This window comes from Megalobrama amblycephala, linkage group LG20 (genome assembly GCF_018812025.1).
Source record: "Megalobrama amblycephala isolate DHTTF-2021 linkage group LG20, ASM1881202v1, whole genome shotgun sequence".
Lineage (NCBI taxonomy): Eukaryota > Metazoa > Chordata > Actinopteri > Cypriniformes > Xenocyprididae > Megalobrama > Megalobrama amblycephala.
The window spans coordinates 29,503,368-29,530,099 of NC_063063.1; the positions used below are offsets into that span (position 1 = coordinate 29,503,368).

At 38.2% G+C, this 26,732-nt stretch overlaps 1 protein-coding gene and 2 long non-coding RNA genes across 3 annotated transcripts in view; 1 reads left to right on the top strand and 2 right to left on the bottom strand.

The window, feature by feature from the left end:
• The window catches only part of LOC125255173 (ribonuclease inhibitor-like), a 46,036-nt gene extending 38,218 nt beyond the window's left edge, over positions 1-7,818 (bottom strand). Inside the window, exon 1 of the mRNA XM_048170206.1 lies at positions 7,691-7,818. Within this exon, the coding sequence (XP_048026163.1) occupies positions 7,691-7,740 (50 nt within the window). The 5' untranslated portion in view covers positions 7,741-7,818. The remainder of the gene's footprint in view (positions 1-7,690) is intronic.
• A 4,631-nt stretch (positions 7,819-12,449) lies between these two features.
• LOC125255141 lies at positions 12,450-13,047 on the top strand. Its single transcript, XR_007181841.1, has 3 exons — positions 12,450-12,529; positions 12,689-12,754; positions 12,921-13,047. It is a non-coding gene; the product is annotated as an uncharacterized LOC125255141 (long non-coding RNA).
• An 11,727-nt stretch (positions 13,048-24,774) lies between these two features.
• On the bottom strand, positions 24,775-25,495 carry LOC125255724. The gene is made up of 2 exons (XR_007181972.1): positions 25,263-25,495; positions 24,775-25,176 (listed from the first exon to the last, which is right to left on the bottom strand). It is a non-coding gene; the product is annotated as an uncharacterized LOC125255724 (long non-coding RNA).
• Between the last annotated feature and the right edge of the window lie 1,237 nt (positions 25,496-26,732).

The following is a 26,732-nucleotide window of genomic DNA, read 5'->3' on the forward strand; positions in this document are numbered from 1 at the left end:
GAGTGGCGCTGCCTGTGTGCGTACACTCATAAGGTTCGTTCACACAGAACACGTTTTTGCTTTGAAAAATGCGAAAAGCGGGCAGTGGAATGGGGGAAACCGCAAGGTCTCGAGACGCTTTTTAAAACTTTTCTTTAACTGATTTTAACTTAGCTGAACTGATTCATGGCTTTAGAACGCCAGGTCATGCGCGAGATGCTGCAAGACGCGAGCACAACAGTTATGCACGTCCTTCTAGCGCATGCTTACATAGAAAAACAAAGAAAAAGTAGCGCATTGGAATGGAAAAGCGCGTTCTGTGTGAACAGCCCCAAAGAAAACAATGTGTTCGAATTTTAAAGACGTGGTGCGGTGCTGCCCTTCTCGACCGATGTGCGACCCTTCACTCACTGAACCCTGCAGTCGTCAGTATAGTCCAATAAAAATACAAATCATACAAAAATACAGTTTCTTAAAACGTTCAATGAGGTACTGTACTTAAAATGTTAAAATGTTGAAATTAATAATGAACAATACTTTTATTAACCTTACAGATGGAATCTAATTATAAATTGTTACCATTTCATATAAATCCAAACAGTCATGCTTAAAGATGACCATCTTTAAATATCTACACAAAGGCCATAGCATTGACATTAGATATTGTATGTATGTATACATTATTTGCTTCCATTTTACACTTTATTTGCTTCCATTTTAGAACACTGATTATTATTTAAATAAGATTTGAATTGTATTACAGTGATGATAAAAGAGAACTGAAATCAAATGCATTTCTGATTTGTTTATATATGTCTGCTGCATGACAACAGAGTTTGCTTTCTCATGACACTAGTTTTAATTATGCAACTTTGCTGCAAAACGAATCGATGCAAGCGACCAGCTGGATATTAACTAATGCAAATAGATGGTAACAATCATGACATTAAAGGTGCCCTAGAACATGTTTTTAAAAGATGTAATATAAGTCTAAGGTGTCCCCTGAATGTGTCTGTGAAGTTTCAGCTCAAAATACCCCATAGATTTTTTTTAATTAATTTTTTTAACTGCCTATTTTGGGGCATCATTATAAACGCGTCGATTTATGCTGCGGCCCCTTTAAATCCCGTGCTCTCCGCCCACAGAGCTTTTGCTTGCCTTAAACAGTGCCCTAACAAAGTTTACACAGCTAATATAACCCTCAAAATGGATCTTTACAAAGTGTTCGTCATGCATGCGGATTATGTGAGTATTGTATACTGTTATATTGTTTACATTGATTCTGAGTGAGTTTGAGGCTATGCTGCGTGGCTAAAGCTAACATTACACACTGTGGGAGAGATTTATAAAGAATGAAGTTGTGTTTATGCATTATACAGACTGCAAGTGTTTAAAAATGAAAATAGCGACGGCTCTTGTCTCCGTGAATACAGTAAGAAACGATGGTAACTTTAACCACATTTAACAGTACATTAGCAACATGCTAACGAAACATTTAGAAAGACAATTCACAAATATAACTAAAAATATCATGATATCATGGATCATGTCAGCTATTATTGCTCCATCTGCCATTTTTCGCTGTTGTTCTTGCTTGCTTACCTAGTCTGTTGATTCAGCTCTGCACATCCAGACGTTCTGCCCTTGTCTAATGCCTTACATAATGATAATGTTGGGAAGATGGGCTGGCATATGCAAATATTGGGGGCGTACACCCCGACTGTTACGTAACATGTTATGTTGAGATTCGCCTGTTCTTCGGAGGTCTTTTAAACAAATGAGATTTATATAAGGAGGAAGGAAACAATGGAGTTTGACACTCACTGTATGTCATTTCCATGTACTGAACTCTTGTTATTTAACTATGCCGAGGTAAATTCAATTTTTCATTCGAGGGCACCTTTAAACATTTGGGTTGAACTTGTGTGTGTTTTTGCCACATTGTTTTAAAGATCAAAGTGAAGGATAAAAAAGTAATTTTTGCCTTAAAGAATTAATTGATTCTGAACTGCCGAAATGAGTCTTCAGCGATTCCAGTCTCACTTTCTGTTACAAACTCACATAACAATGTAAAAATTTGCTTAATGGCAGCAGGTTGCTCACGAACATCTATTCTGACCCGCCTTCAAACACTGAGACTGGAAGAGTTTGGTTTGTGTTGTTGACATGACATCTTTACGGTGTGAAAGCAAATCCACTTTGCATGCACTTCCAAAAGACAAGGACTCGCACTGAAATTGATACGGTAAAACTAACGCCTTTGTTACTGTTCGAATCTGCATCTCATTTCAAAGGCTGCATCCTCCGGAGCTCGCATTTGAAGGCTGCATTAAGGATGTCTTATTTAAGACATCCAAAGTAGCCTAACCATAATAAAATTGATGGTTATTCCTCGTGAGGTGCAAAATGCTATATTTTCTTTCTTACTTTGCAATCCAACGGTTGTTTTTCTTAAATGAGCTGCCTCAATGACGTATATAGCCTTCAAATGCGATCTCCGGAGGATGCAGCTTTCGAAATGAGTAGCCTGTACAAATAGTTTGTACTATTAGACTATGTGCCAATATGTAGTTCATGCAGTGATATTTATATTTTATAACAAACCTATAGATTTGGATGTTTTGGTAATGGCATTTATTCATGCAAAATAAAAGGCTGATAACTTTCACTTTGTGATTAAGAAGATTGAGTGAATGTAGGTAATAGTTCTGGTGGACGAAGGGCCCCCTCAAGAGGTAAAGCCCAGGGGCCCCTTGTAGTCTTAATGCGGCCTTGTAACACGACACGTGCGCAGGCAAAACGTTTAGGTAAAGAAAACGAAATAAATCTAGGTGAGTCTGTTTTTAAAGAGATTCTGGAAAAAGAAGCATTTTCTGAGTCTTCAGAAGCTCCTAAATCGATTCTAAAGCCTATCAGCTGAGCATCAAACTCTGAAATCTGCTCTGCGAAAATACTGCATGGAGACTGGTAATGAATGGGATGAGGGCGTTCCTTTAGTTTTATTTGCTCTTCGTGAAGCACGACAGGAATCACTCGGTTTTAGCCCGTCTGAATTGGTTTTTGGACACAACGTACGTGGTCCTTTAAAGGTATTAAAAGATGAATTCTTCACTACTGATCCGTCTGAGAAAAGCAACGTGCTTGATTTTATTTCTCGTACCCGTGAGCGTTTACAAAATGCTTGTGCTGTTGCAAAAGAAGCGCTCTCTCGGTCACAACACAAAATGAAGTGTTGCTTTGACAAGCGAGCTGTTGCACGCAATTTTACGGTGGGAGAGAAAGTGTTAGTGTTGCTTCCTGCACCTGGTTCTGCTTTGGCTGCACGATTCGCAGGACCATATGTGATTAAAAGTAAATTGAGTGATACGGATTATATAATCCATACCCCAGAACGCAGACGAAAGACGCGGTTATGTCACGTGCATATGTTGAAACCTTACCTGTGTCGTGCTGATAAAACAGAGGCAAGTAACCTTTCTGAGTGTACACCCCAGGCAGAGCGAGTGTCCATGTTGTCCCACTCCCTTGCAAGTGAAGATGGAGATGACGGTTTGACCATGTCTACAGAATTATTGAATGGTGGTTATTAAAAAAATTCTGAAATTCTGAAAGTACTGCCATTTCAACTTATTTATCTAATGACCAGCGACAGGATGTGATTAATTTGGTGGAAAGTTTTCCTAACCTGTTTAATGATGTACCCTCAGGTACTCCTGTCATCCAGCATGACATTGAGGTGGATGACGCCCGTCCAATTAAACAGCATGCGTATCGCTGTCCAGCAAGTAAGAGGGAGGTCATGAGGCATGAAGTGGAGTATCTGATCCAGAATGGTTTTGCCAAATAGACTAACAGTCCTTTGAGTTCACTGTGTGTTTTAGTGCCTAAGGCAGACGGGTTGCTCCGTTTTTGCACTGATTTTCGAAAGGTGAATTCTGTTACGGTGCCAGATGCTTTTCCTTTACCACGTATAGAGGACTGTATTGATAATCTTGGCACTGCTCAGTATATCACAAAATTAGATCTTTTAAAAGGATACTAGCAGGTGCCTTTGACTGAATGTGCCTCTGAAATTTCCGCCTTCGTGACTCCCGATTCTTTTCTCCAGTATACACGGATGGCGTTCGGGCTTCGAAACGTGCCCGCCACTTTCCAGCGGTTGATGTATATGGTGCTGGGTGACCTCCCAAATTGTAACGTTTACCTGGATGATGTGGTTATCTATTCTTCTACTTGGGCTGATCACATTTCTTCACTGTATGATGTGTTTAGTAGATTGGCTACCGCTTCCTTAACGTTAAATCTAGCGAAGTGCGAGTTTGCGAAAGCTTCTGTTACGTACCTCGGGAAAAAGGTTGGAAATACCGAAGTACGTCCTGTTGAGGTGAAAGTAAATGCAATTATTGCATATCCTGTGCCTACTACACGTCGTGAGTTGAGGCGATTCTTAAGGATGACCGGTTATTACAGATGCTTCTGTAAAAACTTTTCGACTGTGTTCGCTCCACTAACAAAACTGTGTAGTCCAAAAGTTGCTTTTAACTGGACTGATGAATGTCAAAATGCATTTTTATGTGCAAAGTCTCTTCTCTGTAGTGCCCCTGTTTTGTCTGCTCCTGAGAAGGATTGCCCATTGAAACTTGAGGTGGACGCCAGTGCGACCGGAGTTGGAGCCGTTTTACTTCAGGATGGTGCTGACGGCATTTCCCATCCAGTGTCTTACTTTTCTGCTAAATTCAACCGTCATCAAATGAATTATTCTACTATAGAAAAGGAGACACTGGCCATGTTGCTTGCTTTGCAGCATTTTTATGTGTACGTCCGTTGTACCACCATTCCTGTTACGGTCTATACGGACCATAACCCTTTGGTTTTTTTGAATAAAATGTATAATCATAACCAACGGTTGATGCGCTGGGCTCTAATAGCTCAACATTATAATGTGGAGAGCCGTCACAAGAGGGGATCTGACAATATCGTTGCAGATGCTCTTTCACGGGGATAAGTAAGTTACAGTTTTTCTCAATCGATTTGGTACATTTCTCCAAACTCAGGTAACAGCTCTCAAAACAGTTAACACAGTGATCAGTACACTTTGTATTTGTCCTAAACAGATAGTAAATTCTCCTTCATTTCATACAAATCACAAATCAAAAGCATAATTTTCTCAAAGGAGAAGATACAGGAGGAGATACAGTAAGACAAAAAAAAGAAGTATGAGCAGTCTAAACAGAAGAGGTTTAAGAGTGAGAGGTGGTGGCCAGGGTAGAGGGAGAAGAGGAAGAGGAGATAGAGAAAAAGGAGATAGAGAAAGAGAAAGAAGAGCTGAAGATGTGGGAGGAAGAGCTGAAGATGTAGGAGGAAGAGCGAGAAGAGCTGAGGATGTAGGAAGAGGAGAAGAGATTGAAGAGATGGATAGATTGGAGGGCAATGGTATAGTGGAAAGAGAAAATATAAGAAGAGATGGACAGGGAGGAAGAGGAGGGCAAAGAGGAAGAGGAGGCCAAGGTGTAAGAGGAGGGAGGAGAGGTAGAATGAGGGTAGGGTACACGCGTGTTTCAAATGAAATCAGAGCCACACTTATTGACCATGTCATAAATCATGGTCTCTCACTGAGAGAAGCTGGCCAGAGAGTTCAGCCCAATATAAACAGATCCACAGTGGCTTCAATTATCCGTACATTTCAGAGGGAAAACCGGTAAGTAACTATATCATTCTACTTTTACAATGAGAGTCCATGTAGTCTTGTTTGACATAGGTCTAGATCTCTACAGTAAATGTTCCTGCTTGTCCAAACCTTTTTCAGAATTGAAGTTAGAGAACATTCAGGTGGACGAACAAGACTTTTTTCAGTTGAACAAGAGCATGTCATTGTTGACATGGTGGTCCAGAACAACACCCTCCGCCTCAAAGAAATTCAGCAAAGAATAACACAGGACAATCAACTGTTCCACAATATCCACCAATACAGTCTCTCCACAATTGACCGTGTTCTAAGAAGAAATGCTATCCGAATGAAGCAAGTATACAAAGTGCCCTTTGAGAGGAACTCTGTTAGAGTGAAGGAGTTGCGATTCTAGTTTGTTCAAGTATGTTCAACCCAATTACTGCAATTTTACTGTCAACTCAAAGATATATTTTTCCTGAATTTTAAGTATGTGTCCATAAACTATTCCATGCTACTATATGTGAAAAGATTTAGGCATATCTATGTATACTGCTGCTTGTGTGAACTCAAACTTCAGCAACAATTTCACAGTAGTATTGACTGCAATCAATGCCATTACTGTAAAACACAAATTTACTATATTTTACCTTGTGCTTCTTTTTACTCTAGAGAATCTTGGAGTTGGATAGCAGTGCAACTCATTATGAGTACCTGTATATTGATGAAGCAGGCATATATATATATATATATATATATATATATATATATATATATATATATATATATATATATATATATATATATATATATATATATTTTTTTTTTTTTTTTTTTTTTTTTTTTTTCTTTTTTTTTTTGTGTGTGGGGTGACAACTTATTGTTATACACCTGAACTCCTCATTAAAGAACTTAATAAAAAACATGTATTTTCATTTATTTCTTTGTGTATCTTCAGCTGAATTTGTTATAAAATCAACAGAGAACACACTTTTAGTTTTGATGTTAATATTGAATTTTAATAAATGCATTACTAGAATAAAATGCTGTGTTTCATTGTGCAGTGAATACTTAATGGTTTCGCCAGCATAAGAGTGTGTTTAGTTTGCTGTGTTAACTGTTTTGAGAGCTGTTACCTGAGTTTGGAGAAATGTACCAAATCGATTGAGAAAAACTGTAATGTAATTTAATTTTTGTTTTGTTTTTTTTGTTTTTTTCCATTCTTGTTTGCTTGTTGATGCTTCACCCAGAACCTGTCTCTTTTTGTATTAGACTAGGTTCTTCTTTTAGGTGGGGGAGTGTTACGGCCGGTGTCTTGTGTGTGTTGTGACGTCATGACTCTATTTTTCATCCTGAGAGTTTGATTGTAGGTCCGCCCTCTGTGCACCTGCATCTAGTTGCATGTGCTTATATGGAGGACGCTGAAGGAGACTGGAGAGAGGAGACACACCAGCAAACAAGCTTTTCTTTTTTTTCCTTGTTTCTTTATTTTGTTTTTCTTTATATAAGTTGATTTGTTTGTCTTGGTTAAGTCAGGTATTTATTTCTTTATTTATTATTCTTAATTTGGGTTAATTGTTGGTTATATTTGGTCATTGATTTGTTTGTTTTTCCGTATGATAGGTTACGTGTTCCCGATTTCTTGTTGCTTGTCGAATAAATATTTAACGAACGTATTGGGTTTCACGTGTCCTTTTTTGTGTTACGTTTCCCCTTTTCTGCCTTTAAAGTAGAGGTGCGTAACAATCATTTCATCTTACTGAGGAGCAGCTGATGTGTTCAATCATTTACAGATCAATCACTCAATCACCTCAACTCAAGAAAGAGAGACTGAACACGTAAACACAGAACTATATTATTTCTTACACTTTATTTAAACAGAGATAATTTTAAATTAATAAATGGTAATCATGTTGACTCACAATTTTGTTGTAATGAATGTAATAATAGTTTGATTCCTTTATTCCATTAAATGTTACTTTATGAATTATTGAAATTGCAAAACTAACAGTGACAGTTTCATGTGAGAGTCACGTATGATCTTACCTCAGATCCTCCAGTTTACAGTGAGGATTCTCCAGTACAGCAGAAATCATCTTCACTCCTGAGTCTCCTAGTTTATTCTCATACAGATCCAGGTTTCTCAGGTGTGAGGGGTTTGATCTCAGAGCTGAAGCCAGAGCAGCCCAACCTTCATCTGTGACACCACAATTCCACAACCTGTGGAGAACAATGACACTCTTCACTCAACAGAGACTTCATTATTAAAAAGAAACATAAAAAACAAAAGCAGCAATTATCATGTTTGATTTGAGTTTTACTATGTCCGCGTGTCTGTGTGTGTGTGTGTGTGTGTGTGTGTGTCTGCGTATCTCTGTGTGTGTGTGTCTGCGTGAGTGTCTGCGTGTGTGCATGTGTGTGCGTGTGTGTGTGTCTGTGTGCATGTGTGTGCGTGTGTGTGCGTGTGTGTGTGAGAGAGAGAGAGAGAGAGAGAGAGAGAGAGAGAGAGAGAGAGAGTGTGTGTTTGATTGAGAGGGAAAACTAATATAAAAACTGATATAACAAATTATGTTAACAAATTATCACATTAAATAATATGGAAAGATGATCACAGAAAAAAGATGGATGTGACGGTCATTAAGGATGAATTCATGTTCTTCATGTATCAAAGTCCTGACTGTGAGAGTTTGTGTTTACAGTTTTTTTCCAATTTCTAACATACTTTTATCCAATCTGTATCACATTTTCAAAACTCTAAACACAATTAACACAACATCCGTCTGTTGTGACCTTACCATTAACACAATTCATGTCGTTTTCACATAAAATACAGTCAATTAACACATTTCTAAAAGGCTTAAATTTTCTCTTCATACAAGTTTACCCCATACCAAAATCATGGATCTTTCTGATCTTATTTACAAATGCTTAAACACAGCATGACAGAAATAAAGACCGAATGTTTCACTCTTTAAATATAGTATAAACCTCTACTTCTGCAACAACAGCAGCTCAAAAGTATTGAAAAAAATATATCTAAAACAAATAACTGAAACAACTGATAAGCTTTTTTAATTAACAGATCACTGAAATATTGAGAAATAGCAGATTTCACAGTTGCTAAAACACATTTCTTGAAACCATCACTTATTTTCTCAAAACATTAAACACAAATCCAAATCTTCCAACTAATTTCACAAAACCTCTGACTCTTATGGCAAAATCAAACAATCACTATCAAAGCCACTGGAACCTTTAGCCAAAAAAGCATAACAGCTAATGCTAACGTTCCGCCCCAGTGGTACGCAGTGTTTTGAATGGATGTCAATGGATGAGAGGCTTCACTGTGCTGATTAAACAGCTTTTGTGGGGAAATAGTTACCCAGCTAGCAGGGAACGTTCTCAGAACTTTGGCTAACATTCTGTAAAGGTTTTTTAATGTTTTAAAGAAAACATTTGAATGTAATGTTCCAAAAATGTTTTAAGAATGTTTTTAAATTCAGAAAATGTTCCTATAATGTTAAGTGCAAACAAATCTAGAACATTTTCCCTGCAACATTTTGAGGATGTTTTGAGGATGTTGTTGAGGTAACATTATATAATGTTGTCAATAAAACATTCGCACAATGTTTCATTAAAACAAATGAAGAACATTCTCTCAGCAACATTAGGAGAACGCTATAAGAACATCATTAATGTTTGAGGTGATGAAATGTTTTGTGTAAAATGTTCTTCTAATGTGACGTATTAACCAAGATAGAACATTTCACCTGCAACATTTTGAGGATGTTTTGAGGATGTTATTGAGGTAACATTATATAATGTTGTAAATATAACATTCGCACAATGTTTCAATAAAACAAAGGAAGAACATTCTCTCAGCAACATTAGGAAAACACTATAAGAACATGATTGAGGTTTGAGGTGATGAAATGTTCTGTATAAAATGTTCTTCTAATGTGACGCATTAACAAATCTAGAACATTTTCCCTGCAACATTTTGAGGATGTTTTGAGGATGTTATTGAGGTAACATATTATATAATGTAAATATAACATTTGCACAATGTTTCAATAAAACACATGAAGAACATTCTCTCAGCAACATTAGAAAAACACTATAAGAACATCACTGTGGTTTGAGGTGATGAAATGTTCTGTGTAAAATGTTCTTCTAATGTGACGTATTAACAAATCTAGAACATTTCACCTGCAACATTTTGAGGATGTTATTGAGGTAACATATTATATAATGTTGTAAATATAACATTCGCACAATGTTTAAATAAAACAAATGAAGAACATTCTCTCAGCAACATTAGGAGAACGCTATAAGAACTTCACTGAGGTTTGAGGTGATGAAATGTTCTGTGTAAAATGTTCTTCTAATGTGACGTATTAACAAATCTAGAACATTTCACCTGCAACATTTTGAGGATGTTTTGAGGATGTTATTTAGGTAACATTATATAATGTTGTCAATAAAACATTCGCACAATGTTTCAATAAAACAAAGGAAGAACATTCTCTCAGCAACATTAGAAAAACACTATAAGAACATCATTAATGTTTGAGGTGATGAAATGTTCTGTATAAAATGTTCTTCTAATGTGACGTATTAACCACAATAGAACATTTAACCTGAACATTTTGAGGATGTTTTGAGGATGTTATTGAGGTAACATTATATAATGTTGTAAATATAACATTCGCACAATGTTTAAATAAAACAAATGAAGAACATTCTCTCAGCAACATTAGGAAAACACTATAAGAACATCACTGTGGTTTGAGGTGATGAAATGTTCTGGGTAAAATGTTCTTCTAATGTGACGTATTAACCACGATAGAACATTTTACCTAAACATTTTGAGGATGTTGTTGAGGTAACATATTATATATGTTAATACATATTATATCTATTAACAAATCTAGAACATTTCACCTGCAACATTTTGAGGATGTTTTGAGGATGTTATTGAGGTAACAGATTATTCAAAGTTGTAAATATTCACTAATTTTTTATAAATATTCACTATTATTCATTCCTTAAATTGAACAATCTCAGAACTAACATTATATTGTATTATTAAACTTGAGTTCTCAATGTACTATTGAAATTAATTTCTGCACAATTTAATGTTTTCTTTTTTTCTACAATTGAAGAGTTCAGATGCAAAAGCCTGTGCAAGTGGCATCTGAAATTTTCTTCTTAAATTAGCATTTTTGTCAAGCTTGTATTTTTAGGTTTAGTAAATTTCACTTTAATGGCAATTAATAGGTCCTTTTCATTGCCATTAAAGTGTAATACGCTTGATAAACATGCTTGTTTTATAAGAAAATTTCAAATGGCACTTAAAGGCTTTTGCATCTGAAGTCTTCAATTATTATTGTACATAACTGATATAGCATTGTATTAGAAACAATTTCCTTCACTGTTTTGTTTCTTTGCGCTTTATTAAAAGAAAAAAAAAAAAAGAAAGAAAGAAACTTCCCCCCAATGTTCAAGACATGGTTAGCTTGGTTTATGTAAGAATGGAGAATATACAATATTGCCACAATGTTCCATAATAAAGGAGTAACATTATCAAAACAACATTTGTAAAATGTGGATATTATTCCAGATTGTGATGAAGTTTGGGCCAGATCATCATTACATCTGGCACTTCTGTTTTGGTTCTGGGTCTGGCTGGCATCATGTTTTAACACCATTGTGTGAAACAGCATTGGGCTGAACTCAAAAGAAACAACATATAATAAGATACAAAATATAATAAGAAACAAAAGATGAAATGCATTATTTTAGCTGAACACTGGCTTGACTGTAAAAAGTGAGATGAATTCTGGGGGAAGGGAAAGTCTCGTATTTGGCTGAACTGTTGCGCGAACGTGTTTACCATAGGGCAGGGATGGGCAACTTTGATATTGACGAGGGCCAACATTTTTTCTCCTTGATACCTGGGGACCAGATTACTAATCCACACGCGCACCTTTTACACTGTCTTACTCAATTTACTTTTTACTAAGGGAAATTTATGTATAATTAATGTCATTTGTTTTAAAAAGATTGTATTAACTGTAGCCTAAATGGGGAAACTTTGTTTTCAGTTGGCAAGCAATATTAAAGGGATAGTTCACCCAAAAAAAATTAAATTCTGTCATCATTTACCTACCCTCAAGTTTCTGTTGAACAAAGAAGATATTTTGAGGAATGTTTGTAACCAGGTTGCTTTGGGTCTAATACTATGGAAGTCAATGGTGCCCCAGAACTGTTCAGTTTCCCACATTCTTCAGAATATCTTCTTTTGTGTTGAACAGAACAAAATACATTTATACAGGTTTGGAACAACTTGAGGGTGTGTAAATAATGACATTTTTTATTTTTGGGTGAATTATCCCTTTAATATCTTTATTAACAATATTAACATCTCAATGGCATTTTCTGTAAATTTGCAACAAACAAATGTAGCTACAGTTTATATTTGATTACAAGGTTTAGAGAACATTTTCAACTCAGCCTCGTTAAAAAGTGCTTATTTTAAAATATGACAATCTACAGGGTGTTTACAGGAGACGAGAGGCGCTGATTGGGCCATGGTAGATCGACGCGTAAATCCACCAATCACAGCGTGCTTTTCTCGTGACGTAGGAACATTTGAAATTGACGAACAGCGCGAATGGTAGTTGAAGAAATTGCCGCAAAATGTCCCTGGTCTGATTGTCTTTTTGACAGGAAAAAGCGAGTACGGACTCGTTCACAAACAGAGTCGCGGCAGATACAGAGTTGTGATGGAGGATGTTTTACCCGCTGGGACAGTTTGTGGCCCAAACAACAGAACCGTCTCCTGGTCAACGGAGCTCTGCCTTCAACAATAAATACTGGAATGTAAGTTTTTAAATGTCTTTTTCAGTTTACATCTTTCGTTTATCCTTTACGTATACACTAAAATCCGTTAGATCTTTCTTAGAATGACATGACAATTACAGTAATTGTGGTTGTATACTGCTTTAGAATAACAGCTAACTTAGATTTGTTTTCATCCAGAATCCAAACGGCCTACTTAAATATGGACACTGATGATGCAACAAAAAGTCTTCATTTACAACAAAGGTACTTTAATCCGTCGTTATGCGATATTGTGTTCTATATGAATACGGATACTGTACATTTGCTACTTAAAAGTGTTAATCTGATTATTTCTTTAACTTAAATAATAATATTTAAGTAATTCATAAAGATATGTTGAAATGGGAAAGATATGTTTTAATTTTTTTAGGTACTTTGGGGCTGACAGACAGCCATTGTGAAGGACACAATCTGGCAAAAATTTACCTGCAGAAGTGAATGGGAGGATATGGGTAAGTGGTTTTGTAAGTTTTGTTGTAAATCTTAATAAAATGTCCTTTAGAAACAGTTTGTAGTAACTTATTTACTACTATTTTCAAGAACAAAATTATGTTGGTTTAAGAAATGCAACATATTGTTAACCTATTTGAACATTATTATTATTATTATTATTAATAATAATATTATTATTGTTTTCCTCCGAGACTAAATTTTTTAACTCTTAAAGGATTAGTTCACTTTCAAATGAAAATTAGCCCAAGCTTAAAGGCCTTTGCACACTGAGTCCAAAATTTGCATGTGAAACTTAAAATAAAAAAATAAATTCGACCTCACGTTATGTCAATTGCGTTTGCACACTGCCTCCGAAACTTTCGTCCGTCAAAAAAATATTCGGATCAGGTTCGATTTTCTGCGTTTTTCGCATCCGTGGCATGCGTTTTGAGAGACGTTTTGACAATTCAGAGCCACCGTACGCGAACGCAAAAATCCAGAATGCCATCTGACAAGTTGATCCACGTCTTCTACAGCACAAAACAGCAGCACTTAAAGGGCATATTGCAGGTTAGAGCATCAGTGATTCAATGTATAGAAAAATAATGTATTAAATAGATTTTCTTGAAAAAACACATATAAATACGCTACATAGGCTTCTGGAGTCGTTTTTTTGTGAGAGAATTTTACTTCCGCATCTGAAAAATGCCAAATCGGAAGTGACGTAACTCAAGGGAGTGCGATCAATATAAACAATAGGAAAACAATGGATCGCAATGACAGTTCGGATGCTGAGGAAATTGTAAATTTTTATTCATACTCGTATCACAAACCACAGCCATACAATTAGCCTGCTATGTGTTTAAGAGAGCAGGGACAGACCAGGATTAGACAAAATAACGGTCAAAATAGACAAATTGAGCTGTTGTGTGAGGAGAAGCAGTGGAGAACAGGGCAGTGACCGATGTTAGCTTATAGATATAACGTTAGGTAACGACATGTTCTCAGATCACAATATTGTACAGATTATTATCATGATTCAGGCAATAGCAAAGCTAATGGTCATCTAGGAGTAACGTTATTGATTACTAATAACAGAATCTAATAAACCTTGATCAGGCCTATGTCACACGCGTTAATATCCGTCCACACTAAAGTTACGTGATATACCGGTTTCTCATCACGACTGATTTGGTAGTTAGCAAATTAAATAATAAAATAATAATAATAATAATAAAGATTTACGGTGCACAATTCACGTGTTCATCAAGCTGCATCTCTGACGGATCCGTGATCATGTCTCCCGCCGGCGGCCGAACGTAGTAGTGTATGCGTTTCATGTAATGTTATCCTTTATTCATTAATTCTGTGTTATGAGTTTATTCCGTGCCCATTCACTGATAGTGTGAGGATGTATATGACGCCATGATTATGTAGTTGTGTGAACTTGAATGTATATACGTTTACAGTCAAGTTTATATACATGGCATGAATGAAATTGGAGTATTTACATTACCAGCACATAATTCAAAACTGTTTTGTGTGAGTGTGAGACTGTATGTATGTGTACATAATCAGGGTTGCCAACTTTTGGACTTTGGCTGGAGTGAGACTTTGTAAAAATTTCAGTTTGCGAGTGTGCGCGGAGAAAATGTTTGGTAACCCTAATTTTAAAAATCAATGTCAGTCCATGTTTACTTAGTATCATTGGGGTGAAATAATTTATTTTATTTTTTGTCAGTTTTGTTACCTGACAGGGGCGGAGCCAGACATTGTAAACATTCGGGGCTTAGCCCAAATCTATATTTGTCCAAAGACATTTAAATTTTCTATTAATAGCTTTACTGACATGAAAGGAGCTTTTGTTGTCGTATTCTTGTTCAGAAAATGTACATTATTTGACACTGTAATTTGTAAAACTTTGTTGGATGTACCTCCGCTAGGGGGGTCCAGGGGCATGCTCCCCCGGAAGAAAATTTTGTACATTTTAGAGTTAAATGCATCAATCTGGTGCACTCTGGAAACTCAAAATTAAGAGCTTCAACCCATGTACAGTGTGCAAATTGAACAAAGAAACAGCATTGACTTGTAGCTGGACATTAAAAAGGGTTCAAAAATTTTTTTTTTTTAACAATACTTTTGTACTCATTTCTTTTTAAAAGATATATCCTTGAGCTTTTATTTTGATCACCATTCTTTTTAAAAGATAAATCCTTGAGCTTTTATTTTGATCACCAGATCACCAGCCGATCGCGTGCGCAGATGTGCGCACTTCTCTTTAAAACACGCAGCACAGACAGAGTGTATATATAATTAATCGCTGTCTTTTGCTGTTTTATATAGGCACAAAGCCATATCACGGTTTCGATTTTAGCTCGTTGTAAAACGTAGTATGTTTTAAATGTTCAGTTCATTATGAAACGGTGGCGGCAGTACAGGGTCATTAATGGGAAACACTGAATGAATGTATTGCTGATAAATGTGCTAAAGTTGTCATATCGGTTGTTATATAACAAAAACCCTTCCACTGGACCGAGAGAGTCTCGAGGCCTGCCGCTGCTCTGAGTGAGTGACAGGAGGCGTGGCTCTGTACAACTGCGGTGTGCGTAAACGCGCTGTCGGAGAGGAGAGAGAGAAAGCGCTGCCGGTGTATGGTCGGATACTGTATGCAGTATATGCAAAGCCAAAGCGCAATGAAATAAAGCAACTTATGATTTCGGGGGTTTACATAGGCTATTGTCCAGTGTCATATTTGCTCAGTGACAGTCATTACATTCGGGGCTTGACTCAAAACATCCGGGGCTAAAGCCCCGGCAAAATCGGCTGGCGCCGCCCCTGGTCTAACCGCTCGGATACTCGCTATGCTGCCGTCCACCCACCGTGGAAGAAATCTTACGTCATTAATTACTGTATCCTGTGATCCATCTCTGACTGATTTACATACACGCAATGTGTGCGCGTTTCATCTCGCATTTGCGTTGTTTAACTGTCGTTCTCTCACGGATAAGGCCACTGCGCTTTCCGCGTTACTAATGGAAAAAAAACCTTGACTTCCTGCTGCTCACTGAAACATGGCAAGTAACGACCATTTCCACCTAAATCTCCTCACCCCGTCTGGACACACCTGGCCAAACCTTAACATCTAGAGGTGGTGGTCTGGCTGCTGTCTACCGCAGCAATATCCCACTTAACACAATTGATCTTCATGTGACAAACTTTTGAATATCTAGTTCTCAAAATATCTGGTACTTCTCCATAGCTTGTAATTCTCCTGTATCGTCCACCCAAATCAATGTCCAATTTTTTCAGTGAACTGCATGAACTGTTATACACATTGATAGTGATTGTGCAGATTCCTGTGAACTCATATCAGTGTTTGAATGTTTCAATCTCGTACAGCATGTTGATTTTCCTACACACTCAAAAGGTCATACACTGGATTTAGTCTGTACTGCTGGTTTACGTAATGTTTGGCTCTCCAATTGGACTTTCTGATCACCTCTTCATTGAACTAAACTGTGTAATGCCTCTTCCCCGCCTCAGGGTGAAATCCACCATAACCTAACCACAACTCTATCAATTAATTACTGTTTTCTGAATCTGTACAAACACATCTGTCCAATATTACTGTACACACTAGCGCCCCTGAAATCCTTGCCAAATATAATGCCTTCATTTCCAATGCCCTTGATATACACGCTCCTCTTAAATGTAAACTTGTATCTTCTACACATACATCTCCCTGATTTACTCCTGCACTTCACAAACTGAAAACTACTAGTCACCGCCTTGAACGCCTTCACAGGAAAACTGGTTTGAATGTGCATCTTATTGCATGCAAGGAACAAATACAGTTATACAAATCCGCTCTAAATACTGAACGCTCCAGCTACTACTCATTACTAATGCATCCTCTCGTCCTAAAACACTGTTTTCTGTGGTCAATAAACTCACCAACCCTCCTGCACCTGTCATGAGTAATGTGTTATAATATTGATCATTTATGTGTTATAATATTATGCAGAAAGGCGCTATATAAAATAAACGTTTCCTTGTTTCAGTTCAGAAGTAGATATTGGGTTTAATGTTACATACTCATGACATTCTTCAAAAATATCATTCATTTCTGTAGAGATGGCCATTTTAATAAGGATCAAATGAATGAGTTCAGCTTTGAGAATGAAACCAGCCTGTTTGTTCCTCAGTATCTTCATGTTTCACTCTGAATGTTTCTTCATGTCTGTGGTGTTTGTTAAATAAACTCTGAAAAATAATTGTATGAACTGCCGTGTAGCCTCTTTATTTCTAAAGCACTCAAATTTAACGTGCTTAGCTTCTCTAATACTCTTTTATTATCTACCCCTGTAACGTTGGCTATCATCCACTTGTATATTTGGTAATACTGCCATCTAATGTCTTCAGTCTACAGCAGGGGTCTTCAACTAAAATTGCTTGAGGTCCAGTAAATCAACTCTCCTCACCAACCGAGGTCCGGACAAATATGTACTGCACGTAAAAACATAAATTGACGACTTTTGCCAGACTAAAGAAATTAGTGTAAATATTTGTTTTTATTGAACAAAATATAATGTTATCATGTATATTGAATAATGTCTCTTCATATGTATAAGCATAAATAATCCTTCACAAATCGCTCTCATTTTAATGCTGTTCTGTTACTGTATGTCCTTTCAGTTGCTTTGGTACAAAATATCTAAATTTATCCAGTAACAATGTCTGACAAAAATATGAAGGGAACAGTGCAAAATGCATCTCTAAATCTGCACAACATGCATTAATTTCAACATTAACAACTTAAAAGGGAAACCTAGTCTCTTTTCTAACTGAGATTAACAATCACAATCAATGAACACAAACCTCTCTGGTTCAATTAAATCAGATCTCATATCACATTTTATCTTCATTCTCATGTATTGTCTGTACTTTACTAAATGTAATGTTGAACACTCAAGTCAAGTCAAGTTTAGATTTAGATAGAACAGTCAAGTTGTGACTGCACATGCTGTGCTAACATTTCGTGAGCTCCACGTGTGTCCTGTCCTCTGTCTCCTGCCCCAGACTATTACTAATTGTTATGGTGTGACCGATGCTGTTGTTGTCTATGTGTGAGAATTGCTTTCTCCCAATTGTGTGACGGAGACTTTAAACAAATACCCAGTAAGAACTGCTCTATCTCATCATTTAACTCTACTCTTGTTAAATAACGCTTGTTTCTTTTTACATGCGAAGCTGAAGGTCGGGGGAGCGCCACTTTTACTTTGTGCAATTTGTTTTTTCCTGTTTATGGTTTAGTTGGGGAGTTAGGGAAGTTTGTTGTACTTTTGTTTATATTTCATTTGTAAGGTAAGTCAGCTTCTCTAAATCCTTAGGTAGATTCCCTTTTGTTTGTTGTTTTGGCCTTTGTCCCCCTTCCGAGCAAATGCTTCTGTTCATTTTTGACTTATGAGAAGAGAATAAAGAAAAGTTTGTTACAAAACGTGGTGATTCTTGTGAGCTGGGACAGGAGAGGAGGAATTTTCGTTAATTTAGATCTTTTATTATTTTAATTTCTTTCTTACCGATCCGTCCAACCCCTAGATTAGGACGGGTCGTAACAATTGGGGGCTCGTCCTATTGCGACAATTAGTGCTTCATCCGCTTATGACAATTGGTCTCGTCCGTTCATTACAGCGAGTTTGCTTGGCTGCTTTGAATTTTTGGTAGGGGAGGAAGATAGGAAGGATTTAATATGGAGTTTGATTTAATCAAGTTCACTCTTTCGCCTACGCTGGAAGAATTTGACCGCTGAAAAAAGAAAGATTTAATTGTAATTGCGGAGTTCTTTAACGTATTGGTTTCCAAAGAGCAAAGGAAACATCTCATTAAAGACGAACTTTATGGTAAGCTAGTCGAGATGGGTATTCTGCCTGAGCGTATGGTAGCAGGAGGGCCTGAAGTGGAGACTGACGGAGAGGCCGCGTCTGACGGTGCAGATTCGGTAAGTGATAGAAAGTCTCCTCAGTTTGTAGATCCTGAAGTTACCATTCGTTTAAAAGAATAAGATCTTGCGTTAAAAAAACAAGAGCACGATACGCAATTACTCCGATTAAAAGAACTTGAGTTAAAAACTGATCGGGATGTCAAGTTACGTAAACTGGAGCTGGAAGTCCAGAGACTGCGTAACCAGCCAGTTCCATCACCGTGCACCAGACCCCCTTCCAGTACTTCTGAGGTTGGGCAACAACCTGACTTCGATGTAGGTAAGTACGTTAAACTTGTACCTCCTTTCCGCGAAACCGAAGTAGACTCGTACTTTGTGGCCTTCGAACGGGTCGCGGGTAAATTAAAGTGGCCTCGCGATATGTGGGCATTATTGTTGCAGTGCAATCTCGTTGGCAAAGCCCAGGAGGTGTGTGCGGCTTTGCCAATTGAAGATTCACTGGATTATGATATTGTAAAATTGGCTGTTTTGCGCGCTTACGAACTGGTTCCAGAAGCGTACCGACAAAAGTTCAGGGCTTGTTCAAAGACAGCCAAGCAAATGTTTGTAGAGTTTGCACGTGAAAAGAGAGCGCTGTTCGAAAAGTGGTGTCTTGCTACCAAAATTACTTCTATTGAAGAGTTGCAGGAACTGATTCTGCTCGAAGATTTTAAAAACTGTTTACCAGAGGGTATTATAGTACATTTAAACGAGCAGAAAGTTTCTAAATTGACCGATGCTGCAATTCTAGCAGACGAATTTGTGCTTTCGCATAAAACCGTATTCGCTCCTCTGTTTTTCCGTCGTGCGCAGTGACGCGTGCACAGAAAAAGAAATTTAGTGATGTACTCGATCTTTCTAGCTCATTCCTGGTTCCATCACCGGAGAATACAGAGTGTAAATTACTTGTTCAGCCGCAGCCGCACCCAGATGATGACCGTGCGAACGAAAGCGACGCTCCCTTGAAAGTAGGTAGGGAACAGTTAATTGCTGCCCAGAAAGGTGATGTGACATTGAGTAAATGTGTTAGTGCTGCTAGTGATAAAGCAGAAGTTCTAAAAACGTTGGTAGGTTATTTTTGGGATGATGGTGTACTGATGCGCTGGTGGAAGCCGTCAGACTCTGAACGTGATGGGGCTTTTCAAATTGTCCTTCCTGCCAGCTACAGGATTCAGATAATGAAGTTGGCCCACGAGCATGTTTGCTCGGGACATCTGGGTGTTACAAAAACTTACGACCGTATCGCTAGACACTTTTTCTGGCCCAGCATGAAGTCTTCTGTGTCTGCATTTATTAAATCTTGCCGTGTCTGCCAACTTGCTGGTAAACCAAATCAGGTGGTTCCTCAAGCCCCGCTGCAGCCTATTCCTGTGATGGGAGAGCCCTTTGAAAGACTAATACTTGACTGTGTAGGTCCCTTGCCAAAAGCCAAGTCCGGTCACCAGTACATTTTTACAATAATGTGTACAGCTACTCGGTATCCAGAAGCCGTACCCCTGCGTTCTATTACAACGAAAGCGGTGGTTAAAGAATTGATCAAGTTTTGTTCTTTGTTTGGGTTACCTAAAATAATTCAAACAGACCGTGGTACAAACTTTACCTCGCACATGTTTGAACAGCTGGTTAAAGAGCTGCGAGTCGAGCATGTACTGTCAACTGCATATCACCCAGAATCGCAAGGAGCGCTCGAGCGTTTTCACCAGACGCTTAAGTCAATGTTGCGCACTTACTGCGTCGAAACTGGTAAGGAATGGGTAGATGGCTTACCCCTGTTAATGTTGGCCATAAGGAGTACAGTACAGGAATCGTTGGGTTTCAGCCCTGCTGAACTTGTGTTCGGGCATACAGTCCGGGGACCTTTGAAGTTGATAAGTGAGCAGTTCCTTTCTAAAAATTCTCCCCGCATGCCAGTCTTGCAGTATGTGAATACGTTTCATGAGCATCTGCATAAAGCTTGGGAGGTCGCTAAACGGCATCTTGCTGACTCTGTCCAGAATGAAAACGAGATATGACAAAAAGAGTGTTGCTCGCAGTTTTCAACCTGGAGACTCTGTGCTTGTGCTGCTACCTGTCTCCAATTCTCCTATGCATGCTCGTTTCGCTGGTCCGTACGAAATTGAAAAGAAGCTGAGTGACACTAACTACACTGTTTTAACCCCTGATCGATGGTGCAAAAGCAGAGTCTGCCATGTAAATATGCTAAAAGCGTATGTTACCCGAAATGAGAATGACGTCAGTCCCGTTATTAAGAACATGTCTGTTGTGAATGTTGATCTGCCCTCTAGAAATGTGTCTGAGGAAGATGACCTTATTGACGAGAGTGTTCAAGCCCCTTGTGGTAGGCTTCCGAATTCTGCCATTCTGTCTACTTTGCCGTCTTATCTCTCTTATCTGCCCGATGAACAACGCGATGATATTATTGAGCTGATCAACAGGTATCCAATGCTGTTTAATGATGTTCCCTCAAAAACTAACTTGTTAGTGCATGACATCGATGTGGGTCAAAGCACGCCTATCAAACAGCATGCTTATCGGGTTAATCCACATAAACGTCAAATGATGAGAGATGAGGTTGACTACTTAGTACGTAATGGTTTTGCAGTAGCCAGTCAGAGCCCATGGAGTTCGCCCTGCATTCTTGTGCCCAAATCTGATGGCTCACTCCGATTCTGTACTGATTTCCGCAAAGTGAATAACGTGACTAAAGCTGACTCTTTTCCACTTCCCAGAATAGAGGACTGTGTCGATCGAGTGGGATCGTCACGCTACGTTACGAAGCTTGACCTTCTAAAAGGATACTGGCAGGTGCCGCTGACACCGCGTGCTTCCGAGATCTCTGCCTTTGTGATGCCAGATGCGTTCATGCAATATTCTGTGGTGGCATTCGGAATGCGCAACGCACCTGCCACGTTCCAAAGGTTGATGCAAATGGTGTTATCTGACGTGCAGAATTGTGAAGTGTACCTTGATGATGTTGTGGTTTATTCTATGTCGTGGGATGACCACTTATACACCCTTGACTTGGTTTTAAAACGCTTGGCTAATGCATCTTTGACGCTTAACCTTAGCAAGTGTGAGTTTGCCAAGGCTGTTGTTACTTACCTCGGAAAACTAGTGGGACAGGGCCAGGTTAAGCCGGTGAATGCAAAGATTGAAGCCATTGCAGAGTTTCCTTCGCCAACCAATAAACGTGAACTACGACGTTTCTTAGGAAGGACCGGGTATTACAGAGGGTTTTGCAAGAACTTTGCCTCTGTGGTTGCGCCTCTTACCGATCTCCTGAGAACCGAACAAAAATTTGTGTGGAGTAATGAGTGTGAGTCTGCCTTTTGCTCTGCTAAAGATCTATTGTGCAATACTCTGGTCTTGTCTGCCCCAAACTTTGATTTGCCATTTAGTTTGCAGGTTGACGCAAGTGCCCGCGGTGCCGGTGCAGTGCTTATGCAGACTGATGATACTGGTATCGAACATCCTGTCAGTTACTTCTCCAAGAAGTTTACCAGGTGTCAGCAAAATTATAGTACCATCGAAAAAGAAGCTCTGGCTTTGTTGTTAGCCCTTCAACACTTCGAAGTGTACTTGAGCTCTGGTGATTGTATTACAGTCTACACCGATCATAATCCGCTAACGTTCCTTTGCTTAAACACCTCTTCTGGTTTTTGTAAATTCGCTCTGATGCATGGAATGGTGAGTCTTTATTTTGACACAACAGGGATGCTTTTACGCCCTTACTAACCCAGTAAGAACGCAATTCCTCGGTAACAGCAAGGCCCCAACAAGCAACATCAGTGGATGCACCTCTCACTGCTCCTCTCACTGCTCCTCTCACTGCTCCTGCTCCTCTCACTGCTCCTGTAGAGTCAAATGCCTCTGAACAAGAACTTAAGGTAAAAAAGGTGGAAAGATCAATCCAAGATCAAGCTTTTGTGCAAATGGCTGTAGTTGGTGAAGACATCCTGATAAAGGCAGGTTGTGTTGTTCAAAGGTTTAAGGAAGATGAGAAGGAAGGAGAATCATTTGATTCTGATGAAATGGATTTTAAGGCGGCATTTTATGCTCTTTAAAGAAACTGTTTCGACCAACCAAAGGTGAACTTTGCTTTGTTAAAGGAAAATACACAAGCAAGCCAGGAATGTCAAAGTAAAGTCAAGGATGAGGACCAGACTCAAGAGAACCAATGTCTGGAAAATGCAGATCAGGAATCAAAGTCAAGAGATCTAAAAGATACACCAAATCCTAACAATCACTTTATCACATACAGATTGTAAAATAGAAGCATTAGTTGGTTGGATGATCAAGTTGAAAAAGCTGCTGAATAGGCTGCGTTTCAAAAGGGAAGAACTGCTGGCACTGAAAAGAGTTGCAAAGCTACTATATCCACCATAGATGGGTTTGTCATTGTAAAATCTCTTTGAAGCTGACATGACAAGTAGATCAAGTAATTAAACTTTTCGAAGGGTCTAGTACATGCAGTAATGATTAAAACTAACGGTAGTGTTTTAGACTTGTTAAAAGCTTTCTTTTATTGAAGACAACTGATTAAGGGGAATAAGAGTTTGTGGTTGTAACATTGTCACAATTTATTATCAGATGTTTGTAATATGGCTCCTTTATGTATTTTGTGTAATTGTTATGTCTGCCTGCCATAAGCAATTAAGGGGCCGGTGTGTAGGAGCCATTTTAATGTAATTCATGTCTTGTCCATTGGGTGTCACTCTAATGTGGCTGTATATTTAGAGCACGGGGTTAATGAGATAACAGGTGTGTTTGGTGGCTGAGAGGCAAACAGTTTTTCCCTGCGTTCCATTCGGAAGGGCTCATCCCTATGCCCTAATCCCTTCAAAGGGTTTACCCTCCGGAGTGAGAGCTTCGAAGGTATGAAGGGTGTAGGGGTAAAAAAAACTGTTCTTTTGGAACGCACTTCAGCGTCATCTTAACGAGACAATCAAGGAGGATAAATGGTGCAAGCTGTGCCTTTTGTTTAACGTTATTATTTATTTATTTATTTTAGGTTTATCGCATTTAGGCTATATTGTATCTATGTATTTGAAACATTTGAATGGACTGATAAATGAGTTGTAAAGTTTTTTTTTTTTTGAAGTACAATGTCATTTTGACCATAATAATGTACCAAATCTAACTCATATAAATATTATAGTACAGAAAAATATTATACATACCTTTATAGTTAAAATCGAACTCCTAACCTCCTGTACCCATTCTGTGACGTCAAACAACTTACCTGTGCAAAAGGATCATGGGGGCCCGAAGTGTCCATCAGTTGTTCCCTTCGAAATCCTTCATTCCGAAGGGCCCTTTGAAGTGGCCAGTTTTGAGCACTTTGGTTTGGAAGGACCCTTCAATATGGCGGCCATGATTATTTTCACTCCGAAGTGCCCTTTGGAGGGCGATATATCCCGTTTGGAACGCACCGTTTGACCGTGCTAACCGTGCTAAGAACTTTATGCTTAAGAACAGTATATGAACGAGAGCTCACAGGAAACTGATTGGAAGCAGTGTTTATTGACTGGAACAAAATAAAGAGACAGTTTGCATTTTAACATCTGCGTGTATGGACTTAATGGGCACACGTGATTAACTTGCTTACTTGCCACCGACACCAGCGGCTTAATGGAAGACCGTAATAAAACGTGTGACTACAATTGTTACAGAGACTCTGACAGGAGGATGTTAGTGAACCAAAACACAAGACGCAAGTGAATGTAGTGATCATGAAATGATATCAGAGTTATGGCAAGAATAGAAGTCTGAACTTAATCTCACTGATTCTTGAGAGAAGAGACAAAACATGTTTGAGATGTTAGTTTTTATTATTTCATAACACATTATTATAAACTGATATATTTGTAGACAAAGGTCTCAGCTAATGAACAGGTTTTTCTGAAAATGTTTTCTTCTAAAAATGTACTTCAGAACTTAATTTGTGTCAACTCCGTCAGACACATTAAAAAGATGCTATTTTAATTTGATCATCAACAACAGTGTAAAATACACATGACAAATATACAGCAGTAGCAGTAAAGTGAGATCTGTGTGTCTCTGAGAGAAATATAAACAATAAAGCCTTACAAATAAGAGTTTTACAAATCTGACACTGAAAGAGAAGCTCAAATAATCATCAGTATTTATTATGACAAAAACACACTTGAAGAACCTTTAAAGTTCAGCGTTCTGCTTCAGATTTAAGCACTTCCTGAAAAAGATGAACATGTAAAGCCATAAATGAATCAATCTCACCAATATTAATATATGCTGAATCAGTCATCATCAATCATGTACCTGATGTGTGAATATGTGCTTGATCTCCTTCAGCTCTTCTGGATCTGATGTCATAAAGCACAAGAATGACAGTAGCCACGCCCACCAGAGCAGAGAGGACCAATCGGATCACAGCTTCAGTAGGACCACAACAGTGGACTGAGGAATAAAAACATCAAAGTGAGATCAGCTCAGTCAATAAACGCTAATATCATCAGCGCTGCCGTACCTGAACATGTGTGACAGAGTTGAGTGATGTTCCAGATGTTGAGTCTGGTGGCTGATGGGATTGTTCAGCACACAGCTGTAGGTGTTTTTATCCTGATATTCCACCTCCAGAGGTAGAGAGAGACTGATGCTGAGATCAGACGCACTGATGCTGGACAATGAACTGTTTCCTTTGTACCAGGAGAGAGTCACATGACTCACATTCACCACTGAACACACCAATGAACATGATGATGATGATGATGATGAACATTGTGAAGAGTTACTGCTGATGACAGGAACAGGCAGACGAGCTGAAAACATGAGAGAATAAAGAGAAATGAGGATGAATGAAGAGATTCAAGAAACATCCAGAGGAACCAAGATGATCAAAAGTAGAGCATTTAAAACTATTGAATAGAAAGTTAAATATAAACCTGCTGTTCATGTGAAAGTAAGAGAATTAGTCATTTGAACTCATTAGTCATGATAAGATACTTCTTTAGATCTAGCTGTAATAAATAAAACACGTGAAACTGATATTTAACTCACCGTAGACAATGAGACGAATAGAAGAAAAATAACTTCTGAAAGTCCATTTAGGAATTGATCATAAACTCCAGCGTGTTTCATTGTGATGTTTGTGATGGTCAGAGATCCAGTTTGATTGTCCAGCTTCAGTCTGTCTCTGAATCTCCCATCAAGATCATCATCATATACAGTGAAGCTGTCGACCGTTACATTGATTTCAGCTATTAAAGTGTTTTTATATTGAAACTAATTGAATAAACGAAGATTATCATAGAATGGTCAGCTGAAGTAAGCACCTTATGAACTGGGAATAAATACAAACTGCACAAAACTACACATGTACATATTTATTTGTATTATGATTTTTTTGCGGGTGGGACGTCCCCACCACTTTCTGCTTAACGCTGCTGCGGCCGGAGACTCTATTCGTTCCGGTGAAATCACAAAAGCAGACACATAATAAAGCCACCTTTGAAATACAAGTGCCAAAACAAGCTCTTTTTCTCAGTTTATTAATGGTCAAATACACTCAAAACAATGTCACAATGCCCATCTCGGTGAGTATTAAAGTAAACACAGTTCAGGAAGAATGTGTCCGTGCGTTCGTCATGTCTTAAAGGGACAGTAGCCGAATAAACGTGCCGCTCTCTCTGTTGTTAATGTTAATCAAACAACAAAAGACAAAGAAAACATCACTTACTGCTCTTGACTGATTAACTTCTGTAACTTTAATTGATTAATCTGTATTTACTT